The 14814-nt window shown below is 46.5% G+C and overlaps 1 protein-coding gene across 3 annotated transcripts in view; it reads left to right on the forward strand.

The window, feature by feature from the left end:
* The first annotated feature begins 10027 nt into the window (after positions 1–10027).
* Positions 10028–14814, forward strand: part of ESRRG (estrogen related receptor gamma) — a 590395-nt gene continuing 585608 nt past the window's right edge. For 2 of the 3 annotated variants that reach the window (XM_036931742.2, XM_036931731.2), the window contains exon 1: positions 10029–10370. Coding sequence is in view for 1 of the 3 variants with exons in the window: in XM_036931731.2 (XP_036787626.1) it covers positions 10369–10370 (2 nt within the window). In the remaining 2 variants the exon portion in view is untranslated. Of the gene's footprint in view, positions 10371–14814 lie in introns of all 3 variants that reach the window. The other variant, XM_036931783.2, reaches the window with a different exon arrangement.

A 14814-nucleotide genomic window follows, 5' to 3' on the forward strand; every position in this document is an offset into this window, starting at 1 on the left:
GCTAATATGCTTTTAATTTTAAGTTCCTTTGTTCATTGCTGGTATATGGTAAAGCAATTGACTTTTGTATATTAACTGTGTATCCTGCAACCTTGCTATAATTATTAGTTCCTGGAATTTTTTCATTGATTTGTATGGATTTGCTATATGAACAGTCATGTTGTCTATGAACAAAGGCATTTTTATTTCTTTCTTTCCAATCATCATACCTCTTCTTTCCTTTTATTATCTTACAATAGTAAGTAATACTTCCAGTATGATGTTGAAAAGCATTGGTAAGAGGGGACATTCTTAACTTGCTCCTGATGTTAGCAGAAAAGGTTTTAGTTTTTCACTAAGTATGATGTTAGCTATAGTTTTTTTTTTTTTGTAGATATTCTTTATCAAGCTGAGAAAATTCTCTATTCCTAGTTTGCTGAAGATTTGTGTCTTGAGTTGGTGTTATATTTTTTCAAATATATGCTTTTTATGCACCAGTTGGTATGATTATGTGATTTTTCTTCTTTAGCCTGTTAATGTGATGGATTACATTAATTGATTTTTTGAGTGCTTAACCAGTCTTGCATGTCTGGGATAAATAGTCCCTTGCTCATTGTGTATAAATCTTTTTATACTTTGTTGGATTAGACTTAATAATACTTTTTCTAGAGGACTTTTGCATTTCTGTTAATGACTGATTTATGTGTACTTTTCTTTTTTTGTAATGTCTTTGGTTTTGATATGAGGGTAATGTTGGCCTCATAATATAAGTAAGGAAGTATTTCCTCTGGTTCTTCACCAGTGATTCTTCTGACCTTGGTGCTTTCTGTTTTGGAAGGCTATTAATTATTGATTCAAGTTATTTAATATATATAGGCTTATTCAAATTGTTTATTTCTCCTTGTGTGTTTTGGCAGAATTTAGTCTTTTAAAGAATTTTTCCATTTCAACTAGTTCTCAAATTTGTGAGCATAGAGTTGTTTATAATATTTATTTATTAACCTTTAAATGTCCATGGGACATGTAATGATACCCCTTTTATTTATTTCTGATATTAGTAATTTGTATGTCTTCAACCTCTATTTCTCTCTCCTTTTTTTTTTTTTTTTGTTAGCTTGGGCAAAGGCTTACCAATTTTATTCAATTAAAAAAAATTTTTTTCTGTTGATTTCCTGTTTTCAATTTCATTGATTCCTGCTTTAATTTCTATTATTTCTTTTTCTTCTGTTCACTCTGGACTTAATTTGTTCTTCTTTTTCTAGTTTCCTAAGGTGGAATCTTAGATTATTGACTTTAGGCCTTTCTTCTTTTTCTAATATAAGCACCCAATGCTGTAAATTTCCCTTTAAGTTCTGCTTTTGCTGCAACTCACAAAAATTGATAAACTTTATTTTCATTTTTATTTAGTCAAAAATCTCTTTTAACTTCTCTTGAGATTTCTTCTTTGACTCCTATTATTTAGAATTTGTGTTGTTTAAATCTCTAGGATTTGGGAATTCTCCAGTTACCTTTCTGTTACTGATTTCTAATTTGATCCATTGTGTTCTGAGAACAAACATTGTATCTTTTCTATTCTTTTAAATTTATCAAGGTGTGTTTTATGGCACAGAATGTGGGGTACCTTGGTGAATTTTCCATGTGATCTTGAGAAGAGTATGTGAGCTGCTATTGCTGCATGAAATAATTTATTGATGTCAATTATATCTAGTTGATTGATGGTGCTGTTGAGTTCAACTATATCCTTGCTGATTTTCTGCCTGCTGGATCTGTCCAATTTTTGACAGAGGAGTGTTAATGTCTCCCAACTATAAAAGCTGGATTCATGTATTTTTCCTTGCAGTTCTATCTTGTTTTGCTTCACATATTTTGATGCTCTGATAAATGCATACACATTAGGGATCATTATGTCTTCTTAACCCCTTTATCATTATGTAATGACCTTCTTTATCCCTGATAATTTTCCTTGTTCTGAAATATGCTTTGTCCCAGATTAACATAGCACATACCTATTCTCACTTTCTTTTGTTTAGTGTTAGCGTGGTATATTTTCTTCCATCCGTTTATATATATATATGTGTGTCTTTATATTCATAGTGGGTTACTTGAAGACAACATATAGTTGGATCTTGTTTTCTGGTCTACTCTGACAAATTTCATCTTTTAATTGGTGTATTTAGACCATTGATGTTTAAAGAGATTATTGATATAGTTAGATATTTATTGTTGTTTTCTATTAGTAGTCCTTGTTCTTTGTTCATATTTTAGTCTTGCATACTTTTGTGGTTTTAATTGAGCATTTTATATTATTCGATTTCTTCTCCCTTCTTAGAATATCAATTATATGTGTTGTATCCTAAAGTCTACTGACACTGTCAATACATCCAGAAATGTTTAACATCAAAATACAATGTGAAAGCAAATTCTTTCTTTACCTTAAAGATAAAGAGAGTACACATTAAAGCACTAGCATCTGATTTGTGAAAGTTTTAAATAATATACCAATACCCAGGCAGGTATAATAGTGTTCTTCATCATGCCTAAGCTCTTTGTGGAGCTATTATTAGGTATTTTTCTCCCAGTCCTCACTCTCTCATAAACATGGCCAGAGAGATGTCATTTGGATTGCAGACGTATACACCATCTCCTTTGTACTTAATGTTGCAAATAAGCTGTGCACTTTTAGAAATAAATCTTTTTCTTTGGTTAGTACAAATTGATCCACATTTTCCTTTTTAACTCTTGTCACCTCTGGCACATAATTGTCCAGGGCTAGTTAGGGTTGGGGTATGTAATGTGTAGTTCTTGAGCACAGACACAATTAACCATAAAATCAATTCTGGGCCATCTTCTAAACTGAACAACTAAGTTAACCAGCCCTAATAACTGGCTGTTCTAATTTTCACCAAAATAATTAATTGAGCAAAATAATGCAGCTGGTAAATTTTTCCACTCTATAATACCAAGCAGCTGTTTTTACTTTCATCCACATGATCTTGAATTACTGTTATAAAGTTGAAGAGTTCAAAAAACAACTTTTTGCAATGGAGAGCAGAAGAAACTTGTTCTCTTATACCTAAAACTCCTAGAATTCAACTGAATGGCAGAGATCGTAGCTACCTTTTGGTTAGGTCAAACCAGTGCACTGGTATTATTTGAAAACATCTGGAAACAAGACATAAAAATAGATGATTTAGGCTTATGCATATTTATATGTCATTTTGCAAGCCCATTTGTATAACAATGCATATTAATTCCAAGTATTTTAGGGAAAAAATAGATGGCACCATTTTACTAATTATTGTCATCTCACATCTCATTTTCTCCTCTAAATTTCTTCTCTGGTGACCAAAAATGCTATAAAAAAATGGAGAGAAGGCAATAAAAGCTCTACTAGGAGATCTTTGGTCATCACAAATACTGATGAGGATTATTATCTTTCTGTTTGCTTTCTTGTGTGTGTGTAAGATTTTTGTTGCACCTTGTAATACACCTGTACTTTGAAAATCTGAGCATGATGATTGTCAAACAATTCCACACAACCCTAAGTGTAAGCAGAAATGAGATGTGATTTTTTAAAATGTGCTTATGTTAGTCATTTAGTTTGGGGTCCATATGCTTCCTAGTTACCCTGCCTGGATGGCTACAATTTAAATGTACAGGATTTTAAAAGATATACAGCCTGAGTACTGAACAGAATCAGACCAAATAAGGACCCAGCTTCCTTCTGATTTCAGTTTGACATTGTGGTTTCTGCTGTTTACAGACCACCAGGATTCAGAATCAGACATGTGAAGTAAAGTTTAGGTAGGATTAGATGGAGACAATCACTGTGGATATTAGACAATGGCCTTTGCACAACTTACACATGTCTGAAGAGGCACACATCTAGAACTGCTTTTGCAGTCTCTGACACCATCATTACATGCCAGTGTGGCAAGGTATTAGTGATCTTGACTCAAAAGTATTACCTCTATCAAAAATCAAGAAATGAAGATTGATGACATAAAGGAGAATTTATCTAATGACAAGTTTCTATGTTACGTCACTAAGCAAATTAGCAAAAGAATGTTGATGACACTTTTTTCCACAATATAGAGTTCAATTGCCTTGGTCCCTTTATTTGGATAATTCTTATTATATTTTATACATAGTTAATCCATTATTATAATTAAAAAAATTTAACGAAGAAGGCTAGCTACTTCAAATATTCCAAAATCCTCAAAAGAAACAGGCTGTTACAGGCCAATTTGAAGGACACAGAAAAATGCATGTGTCTTTAAAGTCTATATGGTTCCCCTATAAGCCACTTATCTACTTCCTCTGGGAAAGACAGAAGGGGGAGAAAAGATAAATGCTCACAGGAACTGATGATATAACACCGTGCAGCTGCTAATGCATATGGATGTGTCATGCAAATGTCCCCAGCAGAAACACATTCTTTAGTTTAAACCTGAAGCCACATTCAGCGATAAAAGAGTTTCCAAATCAAACTGCTGACTCTGGTTTTTTTCTTATCAAAACACCCCAGCATATATCTTACCAGGCAGAGTAAATCAAAAGAACCAGCTGGAGTTACCGACTCTTGTTTTTCCCTGGATATCAGGTGTGTGCTGCAATTTTGCAGATCAATTTGTGAGCTGAAGTAAGTAGCTGTGGTCCACTAAAACTCAAAATAAAGCTATTTGGGCAATGCTCCTGCTAACTTTCCAAAAGGCCTTATCTTTTCAAAGGCACTTTTGCCAGTAATTTATCAACTGATTGGTTTTTCCTGACTAAAGATGTGTGTTGATTATACCTTTATCTGAATATGAAAAGATCTGGAGGGACTCAGGAAATTACTGAGAAACAGAACTTTGGTCGTCTTTATCTTTTCCATTCTTTCAGTTTCGGATTTTGCAGATTCTCTAATAAATTGATAGGGGAGAAGATTCAAGGGAAGGATAAAAAAAGAAAAAGAAGACTAAGAATAACAAAAAAAAGAGGCAGGAGGAATTTGGGGAGCAATCTTGTCACATTAAATTTTGCAAAGCATCCACGTAGGTAGAGCATATAGCCATGAATTTATTGCGACATACACTTCTCATGCTGGTACTGAATATTTATTGAAAAGTTCTGTGTTGCGGAATGAAAAATGTCAAACAAGAAACTTCAGCTGTTACCTGGAGGGGACGTTAAATGGTAACTTGGGAGTGATTCACTACAACTTTTTTATGGCTGGGAGAAGGAATACCACTCTGACATTTTTTTTATAGGGATGCATGCTGAAGCTAAGCACTTAGAAGAGCGAGGTAGTTGGGATTAGATGAGAAAGAGAAAATGAGTACGTATCTGGGGATTAACCTGTATTTGTGCTCTACAGGGAAGCAAGGCTAGGCACTCACTCTGAAGGCACCACTCCAGTGAAACGCCATCAATTCTGAATGAAATTACTTAGGGTGAAATTGCATATCTGCAGGTGGCACCTTCTGTGCTGCGCTCCGGGTTTCTGCCTCCCTCCAGCCGGGATTTGACTGGTCTACCTAGACCATCACTCCTGAATAACCTAGATTCCTGCAAGGGCCTAGAGTGCTAAAAAGAGCGGCTAGTTTCCTCTGCCCTGGCTGACAGCTGCGCGTTCCAAGTATAGGAGGGGCGCCTATTCCTCTTTTTCACACCTGAGGCCTTGGAGTTTGTGACTTAGCCTCGGAGAGCCCGGAGCAAAGGGGAGGAGGCTGGGAGGAAGAAGGCCAGAACCGCAGAGGGCAGCCGGTGGCTGACTCTGTCCTTCCATCAGGATTCTTGGCCACCGCTTCCATTCATTAACAGGGAGCTCGGTCCATTCATTAATAGAGAGCTCCGTCCATTCAAAGAGCCAGGCTAGAGAAAGCTCAGGCCCAAGTCTGGCTGGTTAGAAATAGCTTTGTGGGTTTTCCCTCCCATCCCCCCCAACTTCCTCGCCTAGGGTCAAGTTGCCTTAAGGAATGTAAGAAGTCTGCTCCAGCAGTAGGTCTTTTACTCTTTTTTTCTTTGTTGTTTTACTAGAGGTGAGCGAGGAAAACGTTCGCAAAAAGAGAGCGAGCGCTTGCATTTTGCACCCCCTCCAGCCCCTAGACCCTGGCAGTTCCTCGCACGCACCTGGCAGCGGGGCCAAACGGCTTCCGCGCGGCTAATATACATATTTTGAGGGGGAGGCCGGGCGGCTGCTTCTTCGCCGGGTCAATGTGTTAATTAAAAGTTGGTCCGAGTTGGTCAGCACGCAGTCCCAGATGTGCTTAACAGCATGCAATTAACACATAAGGCAAATCTTTTTGAAGATACCAGAATTGAAAACCCCCAAAGAAACTCCACCCCGCCCCCGCCCTCAACGTGAAATAGCAATGGCAAATATGGAAAAGTCATTAAAAGACGTAATTAAATGTGGGCCGCAGTTCTTGAAGGGGGTCTGGCTGGAAAAATTCTCTAAATCTATATATTCCAAAAATAAATAGCAAATTGATTTTTTTTTTTCTGCAGGACGTGCAGGCACGAGATCCGTTTCCCTCCGTTCCCACCCCATGTATATTAAACAGCCGGCGAGCGGCGGCCGCGCGGCGCGGTGACCTAGCCAGCGCCGGGAGTCCCGGGCCTCCGCGCGGGTCCGCGCGCCGCCGCTGCCGCCGGCGATTACAGACCGGCCTCTGGCAGCCAGATTGGTTTCTGCATTCAGGGATAATTACCGCATGCTCACTTGCCTAGCGTCCTTTATATTTTCAAAAAGTGCAGGGGAAGTGTGTGTATGTGTGTGTGTGTCTATGTTGTGATAGTCATTCTAGGTAAAATATATTTATCTGAAAAGTAAAAAGTATTGGTGGATCACTTAATATTATCATCGCCCCCAGAGCAGCCGGTCCGGATTCCGCGGGCCCCTGCCACCGGGCGCCTGCCCGCACTTTCCTACCTTATTTAGCCCCTTGCGCTAGGTTCTCAGGCCACCACAAGTCAGTTTGCTTCTAGTTGTTTTTTAATTCGGGTTTACTCAGTGTTTGGCCTGTCACTTCTCCGAGCCAAACAAAGACCCCGATCTGTTAGCTCCCCCCCCACATACACACACTCTCACACGGGTGCGCGCGTACACACACACATGAGCACACACACAAGAGCGCTGCAACTTCCCCACTTTCCGGGGACTTGCGGAAGCCAGAAGAGCACCTGGTGCCCATTTGGGCACCTTGACCCCGCACGGAGCCTCTAGTCAACATCTTGGTTATCAGCCTCGACTTGTGTCTTCGGATGGTTCCAGGGATGACATGGGATCCCATTACCAACACCACCCAAAAGGGGGGTAGCCATACTAACCAATTAATTGTATGTGTGGTACCTATAGGGCGTGCCTTATTGATGACATCTAGTGAAGCAAATAATAGACTTGCAGTATCTTGGCTATTCATCAGATCCTTCTAGAAACGTGGGTGTTAAGAAGAGATGGATAGTGATGGATGGAAAGGGAGAAAGAGGGAAAGGAAAGGAGAGAGCTGGGAAGCAAGAGGTCGGCTCCGGATCCCTGGGAACGGATCAGATTTCCGTTTTGTTGAGCGTCAGCTTGAAGAAGGCAGTCTGAGCCATGATTTAAACACGGGCAGTATCATTATTAACTAGTGTCCAACGACTGCCCCCACCCCCACTCTGCCTTCCTGCCGCTCCCTTCTTTTCTCCCTGTTGTAGGATACAGAAGGTGAATAATGAAACCATTTTGCTAATAGTTTATGAGCCATGAGATTGGAAATGTATATGGATAGACCGTAGCACCAGACTAAAATCGTTTGAGAGAAGCGTGAAGCTTGGTAGAGAAAGAAACCCTCCGTGTCCTCCCCCCCCAAGCCCGGAGCGGAGAGGGACGGATGAGGGGGCTTCCTGCCTGTCGCTCCGTCCGAGGGCAGCGGCTTGGCCCGTCCTCCCGCCAGCCCCTTACCCTCCTCGTCTCCCCGAGGGGCTGGAGAGAGAGATGAATTGGGGCGATGGCGAGATAGAGCGAGCAGGAGATAATCTTTATCACCAGGATTTTTCTTCCAGTGATGGGCTCTAAAAAGATCTATCACTGGGCAGCTTTCCCCGAGGCAGAAAACAATAGACGTGAACTTCGCGCTGAAGACAGCCACGGGGACGCTGTCTGTGCGTCTGTCATTTCTGTCCCCATGGGGCCTGTTCCTATAGTATGAACACCCAGAATCTTCAAGAAACGCCGCAAGCACCCATCCGACCGCCACACTCGGCCCGCAAGGAGATTCCCACCCCCTTTTTTTGCCGAGTTACTAGTTTCAAAGTCCGAACTCTAGGGGCGGGATGAGGGGGAACCTGAGGGAATCGGGGGAGGTGTGGTGGGATGAAAGGTGAGCCCACAGAGGGGTCGAAAAGTGTGGGGAAGCGAGCCCGTAACAGTGGCCCAAGCCAAAGGCCCGCGAGAGACCGCCCCACCCCGGGCAGGGCGTCCGGGAAAGAGAGGGCGCGCGGGAGAGGGCGGGGACGGGCCCCGCGGGCGGCTGCTGGCTCCGGGCCGGGCTCCCAGCCCGGTCAGCACCTGGAGCGGCACAGCCGGGACAGGTATGTAGATGCCGCGGCTCCGTCCAACTCCGTCGGCGAGCACCATAAGGCTCACTTCGGGCCGGGCTGAAGGGCCGCCCGGAGGGCTCAAGGCCTTCGGGGGGTAAGGGGGGGGAACAGCAGCGCACCCGTCCAGCCCCAGCTCCTAGAGCACCGGCTTCCCGCCGGCTTAAAGTGACTAGAGGGTGTGCGTACGTGGACTCAGGGGGTGGGGGGCGCATCCCGCAGCGAGAGCGGCCGCTGTAACCCCCTTGGCACCTTGCCGTTTTCTTCTCCTTCCAAACTCGTCTGGATTCTGGGGAAAACAAAATAACTTCTCCGCTTACGGGGAGGTAACTGGCGTGATGCAAAGTTGGAAGAAGCGCGAATGCAGCAACGTCCCCACACTAATAGGGTATGGGATTCTTTTCGGTTCTTCTCTCGGGTTTAGGGGCAGAGGTTAGGCGTTTGACATTTCCGTTTAGACGGCGCGGGGTGGTGATGGGTAGGGGTAAGCAAGGGAAAGAAAAATCCTCACCGTTTTGGGGCTCCTCCTCCCTCCTCCCAGCTAGAGAGGCCGCCCTAAGGCCCATAGGGCGGGCTTGGCACCCGCACCCGCTCCGCCGGCCTTGCGTGGAGAATGGAGACTGCAAAGGGGAGCAGTGCAACCTCCTGTCACCCACGGACCCTCACCTGCGGCGCCCTCAATTTCTTCAACCCCCGTACCCTATCGACTATCCTGTAGACTCCCGTTCCTGTGAGACATCCCGGATAAATTTAATGAAGCACCCCCCCAAACTGGGAAGTTGGGAGCGGACAGCGAGTGCCCGTCGTCCTGGGGGAGGGGAGTTATTTTTAAGGAATCACTTTGTAGGAAAATGAAAATCGAACTGCAATCACCATTCTCAATCCGTCCCTGGCCAAAGGAAAGGGGGGAGGGCGGAGAGCGTGTGGGGTCCAGGACTCCCAGTCAACTAGATCTCTTTCGGTCGTCAGGTGTGCACGGGCTCAGAGAAAAGGCGTAGGGCTCGGGGGGCTACCGCGGAAGCCCCCAGGGCGCGCCCCGCAGGACGCGCTTCCCAGAGAGCTTGCGGGCCTCAGGCAAGCGTGGACGTAACCCCGAAGTGCGCCTTCGCTTCCCGGCCGAGGGCTCAGGTAGAGATGATGCACTGTTGTCCCTGGGAAAGGAAACCCAAACTCTAGAAGCTCCTTTGTGTCCTGTGCATTCACCCCACATTCCCGTCCTGGAACTCGAAGACAGCCCTAAATCCTGGTAGTTTCTCGCTTTCCCTCGGTTGCCCCTGTAATCCCTGGGGAAAACTGACTCCCCTTCCTGCCTCCCCCGCCAGCCCCGCGCCCCCGGGCCTTTGCTTCCTCTACCAAGTGCCGGCAGTGCCGAGCTGGGGGCAGCGAAGGCAAGCGCACAGGGAGGGTCAAGGAGGCGGAGAGGTTCCCCTTGCAAAAATTACCAAACTACTTAAATTCTAATAAAATTAAATTCCACCTCCCTCCCCCGATGTCCCCTCCCAAATCCTGCCTGGAGAGTGGCAGGAGGGGCGGTCAGGTCGTCCCCGGAAAGGGGGGATCCCGAGCTCGCTGCTCTCATTTGTTAGTTGATTCCGTCTAAAGTTCGCTATTTATAGGCTACACCCGGCGGCCCGAATCCTCGCGCCCGCTTCCCCGTGCGAAGTGAGAGAGGCCCCCGCGGCGCCGATCGGCTCTGTCTGGGCCGTGTCCCGTGATTTGTTTTGTTTTGTTTCTGCCCTCACACCGCAGGCAGCCGGGGAAAAGCCCGCCGGGAGCCCCGAAACCACCCACTCGCGGTCGTAGAGGGAGCGGCTCTGCAGCCCCAGCATGTGAGTCCACGCCTGACCCTGCTCGGCGCGCGCCGGCCAGCGGACCCGGGGGAGGCGCTGCCGCTGCGCCCGCGCCCCTCGGGCCGGCCTCCGCCTCCGCCTCCGCCTCTGCCCCTTCGACCTGCAGTTCCTTTCTTTACCCGCCTACCCCTTTGAGTGCTCCCTTCTCGTCCTGTATTTCCCCGCATCTGACTGTCCCCAGCTCTCAACTTCCGGCTGAGTTTGCGTCTGGGCACCAAAAGAGACAAGACTGGCCTTTACGTGGGAGGCGGGGTGGGCTGCGCATCTGCGTTTCTTGAAGAAGAAAACTGGGGGGCGCTGGGGGCGGGGGAGACGCTTGGCGGAGCGGGCCTGGAGCGCGGGCCTGCGCGCTGGGGGAGGGGACGAGGCACGTTCCCGTCAAGACCTTGCCTTCCGCCGCCGCACGGCCCGCTGGAGAGGTAATAGGAGCGCAGTGTGCACGAAGCCTCGCCATTTCGGACCATGCCTCTGCTATGCAGGGACAGATATCTTAATCAAAATCTCCGAGCGGAAAGAGGGCAGGACGTTGGCAGCCGGGAAACAGGGTCAGGGACGGGTCCCTAAATTCCAGGTAGAACTGGGCTCTGCGACTCCTTTTGCTTCCAGCGCCGGCGGACAGCACTCGCTTGCGGAGACAGCAACGGCGCAAACGGATGGCGAGGCCCGTGGGCCTTGACCTTGTGTTCTTTTCCCAAATGTTCGAGCCCCCCGCGACGCTCCTGTGTTTTAGAAGGAAGACGTCAAGGGGGGCGGGGAGCAGAACGGGCTTGGGACGTTCCCCGCGCCCCGGGCGCGCGTCGGCGGCGCGGGGAAAGGGGGCGCGCGCCGAGCTCCCGCCAAGCCGGCTGTCCCGCAGACGCGCGGCGGCGGGCGTGAGGCCGGCGCACCGCTGGTCAAAGTTCCCTTTTCCGCTAGAGCCGAAGTGGGACATTTGGAGGGCCGGGGCGGAAAAGGTTGTGACTGAAAATAACCCGGAGCTCAGGTCCGTTCCGCCAAAGAGAAGAGCCTCGGGGCGGGGGTGGGGGGCGGAGTCGGGAACAGTGAGAGGAGAACTGCGGCGTCGCCGTCCCCGCGCGCAGGGGGTCCTGTGTCCTCGCCAGGTAACTTCTTAGCCGCCACCGGTTTCTCTTCAAGCAGTGGATGTCGCCGTTAGCAACGCCCTATAGTCGTTTGGCCAGCGCGCTCACACCGCCGCTGTGCATAGACTGGTGGGGAGCGAAGGCCCAGCCCCGGCCTGTCGCAGTGCCACAGAGAGGGGCCCTTACTTTTCGGGGTGTGTGCGCCCAGAGTTCCGGGCACCGCGGCAGGGGCGGGGTCTGCTTCCCCCTGCAGGGACAGTCTGGTTCCGACAGGTGGGGGCCGTGCGTACCCGGCCTGGAGCTGGCCCGCCCCGAGCAACCTTCCCAAGCTCACCTGACCAGTGAAGGGCAGAAGCCAAGTTTCTGCTACTATCCCTGGGCCACATGCTAGCTTATGGGTAGATTACAAACTTGTGCAACTTGATAGCCATAAATAAAGTTGGCAGGGACTCGTAAAATTAGGAATTCAGGGATTAGGGGGCGCGAAGTCGCAGCCTGTCTCCCCACCGCGTTCCCCGATAGTAAATGCCGCTCAGCTCTCCCGTCCAGGGTTTGTCTGAGCCTCTAAGCCTTGTCCTAAGTCCTAAGGGAAAGAAAAGGAAGAGAACGAGATCAAAAGTGAGAGAAGAGATGCCCTAAAAAGAAAGAACGACCATAGCTAGTATGTGTGTAGTAGTATATGGTAGCTAGTTGTTTTCCCTCCTGGTTTCCGTGAACAGAGCGCGATGTTTGGAGAGCGGTGGAGGCTGCCTGAGAACACCTGCCCCCCACCTCGGGTTCTCTGGCAGGGCTGGCTATGTGGATGCGCGTTCGCTGGCGCATTGACTAACGAGCTTCTCAGCCTCCCCAGCTTCCACTCTCAGCCACATTCAAGTACCCTGTGCCCAGTGTTCTACCGCACTTGTCGCTAAGGTTCTGGTCAAAGACAGAGCGGGCCGAGTGAGCCCTGTCCTCAACCTCAGCCATTTTACTTCGGCATTGAATCTGGGGCCTGAATGTGGGCGATGCGCCCCAGACTCCGGACTGCTGCGCGAACAATGCTTGCCCAAATCACTGTGCCTTTAGGGGTGGGAACTGTGCTTGCTTAAATCATTCTGCTTTTGGTAATTTTGGGAAGCAGTGCGGCTTTTTCCCGTTCCTGACAGGATTTTAGGATTTGGGAGCTTCCTGGGGTCTGTGCAGTCAAATAAACTCTCCCTCAACTCTGGTTTAGTTGTGTTGCCAGATCCTTCTAGGTCTCTCTCCTGGTTGCAGATTATTTTCTGACACTGACTTTCTGTGCTCTGCCTCTACTGCATGACCCCCAGGCCCCTTGGGGTTTACCTGCAGGCCTGCTCTGGATAGAAAGGACCCCAAGTTCTCTTACTCTGTGAGTCAAAATGACATTTCATCATCCAGACAAAACTAGAGAATAAACTTCGTGCGTATGGATGGAGGTGAGGGCAGAGAACGGGGAGGCTTATTTGTGCCTAAATGACCTAGTGAACAGAAGAAAGGCCTCGGTCTCCAAAGTAGCTCCTGTTATCAAGGAACCCTAGAATGTGGCAGGAGAAGGGATTGCCCTCTTCCAAATTCTTAAGGTCTGTGACTTCTTAAGTCCTGAGTAGAGGGGCTGAAAGGGAAACAGTGCAAGAGAGTCTGAGGGAGGCGGCCACCTGTGCCTGCCTATAAGCAAGCCTTGTCCTTCTAGGATAGCCTTAGGTCGTGGTTATAAAAAGTGATCATATTCTGAATAATCAGTGCAAAAACACCTGACAGCCTCTAAACTGTGCTTTTCCTGGTGCTGTGACTTGCTGTGTCACAGTAGGGGGAGCGCTCAGCCTGAGAGTCCCAGACCAAGAGAGGTTTACAAGCCCTAAAAATTTTGACTGCAATACACCAGCCTTCTTTAGTCTCACCTTCAATCCTTGGGCCTCCATTCTGTCCTCTCTGCAGCACCACTGGGTCATCTGGGGTCTCAAATGTTTTTCGAAGCAGTCATCCTCTCTCCCTTTCCCCAGGTAGGCCCTTGACTGGGGGAAAAAAAAATTACTCTGCTGGCTGAGTGTGGGTGGGTGAGGACAGTGGCCCCTTTTCTGAAAGTTGGAGCAATTCCTTTTCCCTATTCCCAGGAACCACCTTTCCTGAGTCAGTAACTCCAGGTCTTCAGCGGTGGGGAAAGTTCTAAGCTTTGTGGTCTCCCTGATGGAGCCTTTTCTTACTAAGAAGTGAGAGCTTGGAGGAGCCCAGTACAGTCTCCTTCCAGCATTTCTTTTGATCCTTAAATTTGCATATACCTGGGAAAGGAGCTAAGCCTGAAAGGCAAATGGAGGGAGAGAACTAGGGAGAACTCAGAGAAGAACTGAGTACTCTGTTTGACAAGGAATTTCCATTAACTCATTGCTTTGTTCTTGTGTCTCACCAGTTTAACTTATTTTCCCCCCTTAAGGGTAGAAATAGAGTTCACAGCTTGACTGTTTTTGCCACATGCTCAGGTGTATATTCTGCCTGAGTGGTGTTAGACCACTGAATGCATATGCTCCCCCCTGGAAAGTCTTCTGTGCATTCTGTTATCTTGATTTTGACATAAAAGGTGGGCATTTATTTTTCATCAAGTTCTTGTTCACCTTCAACAGGTTGGTTTCAATTTCTGTATTTCTCAGATTTCCTTATAATAACAGTACATAAGCCAGATATGTTTGGCTTCTATGAGACAAGATTATTTTCATTACAATTCTCCATGTAGTTCTGGCTAAATCTGTCTTTGCTGAATGGGATACATAATTTAGATGGAAGTGAGGGTCTTTTTGAAACCTACATTATGCAATACTTGCTCTTTTTTTTCCCTTCTGCCTGTTTGGAATAAACCTGGTCATATTAACTATAGACATGTCGCAAAAGATAAACATGACTTTTTATGTAGAAATTTTCTTTGGGATTTTAAAAAATCACAGCTCAGGTGTTTAACATAATTTTAGTAAATTGTATCTTTGAAATTCAATGGCAAACTGATTTGTTTTAAGAACTTTCCATGTAACTTTATCATGCTTCATCCTCTTATCTGACTGAATCTGCTGTCAACTGCTTAGCAAATACATATTCAAATGAAATTATTTTTGTTCAACATTTCCCGTTATATAACCTAGGTGACAGGAAAGTTTGTAGATCAGCATAATTAAGTTTGGAGCATAAAGTATATTCTACAGATTCATTTGTATAATCTGTATTTCATTAACATTTAAATAGTAAAAAATACATTTCTTCTCAGGAGAAAATATGTGTCTTCTTTTTGGGAGTGGCTTATTGGGTAGTTTTTCTCCAATGTTCTTAGTTTTTTTCAATCAGATATATCATTGTTTTCTATT

Source organism: Manis pentadactyla, chromosome 19 (assembly GCF_030020395.1).
Source record: "Manis pentadactyla isolate mManPen7 chromosome 19, mManPen7.hap1, whole genome shotgun sequence".
NCBI lineage: Eukaryota > Metazoa > Chordata > Mammalia > Pholidota > Manidae > Manis > Manis pentadactyla.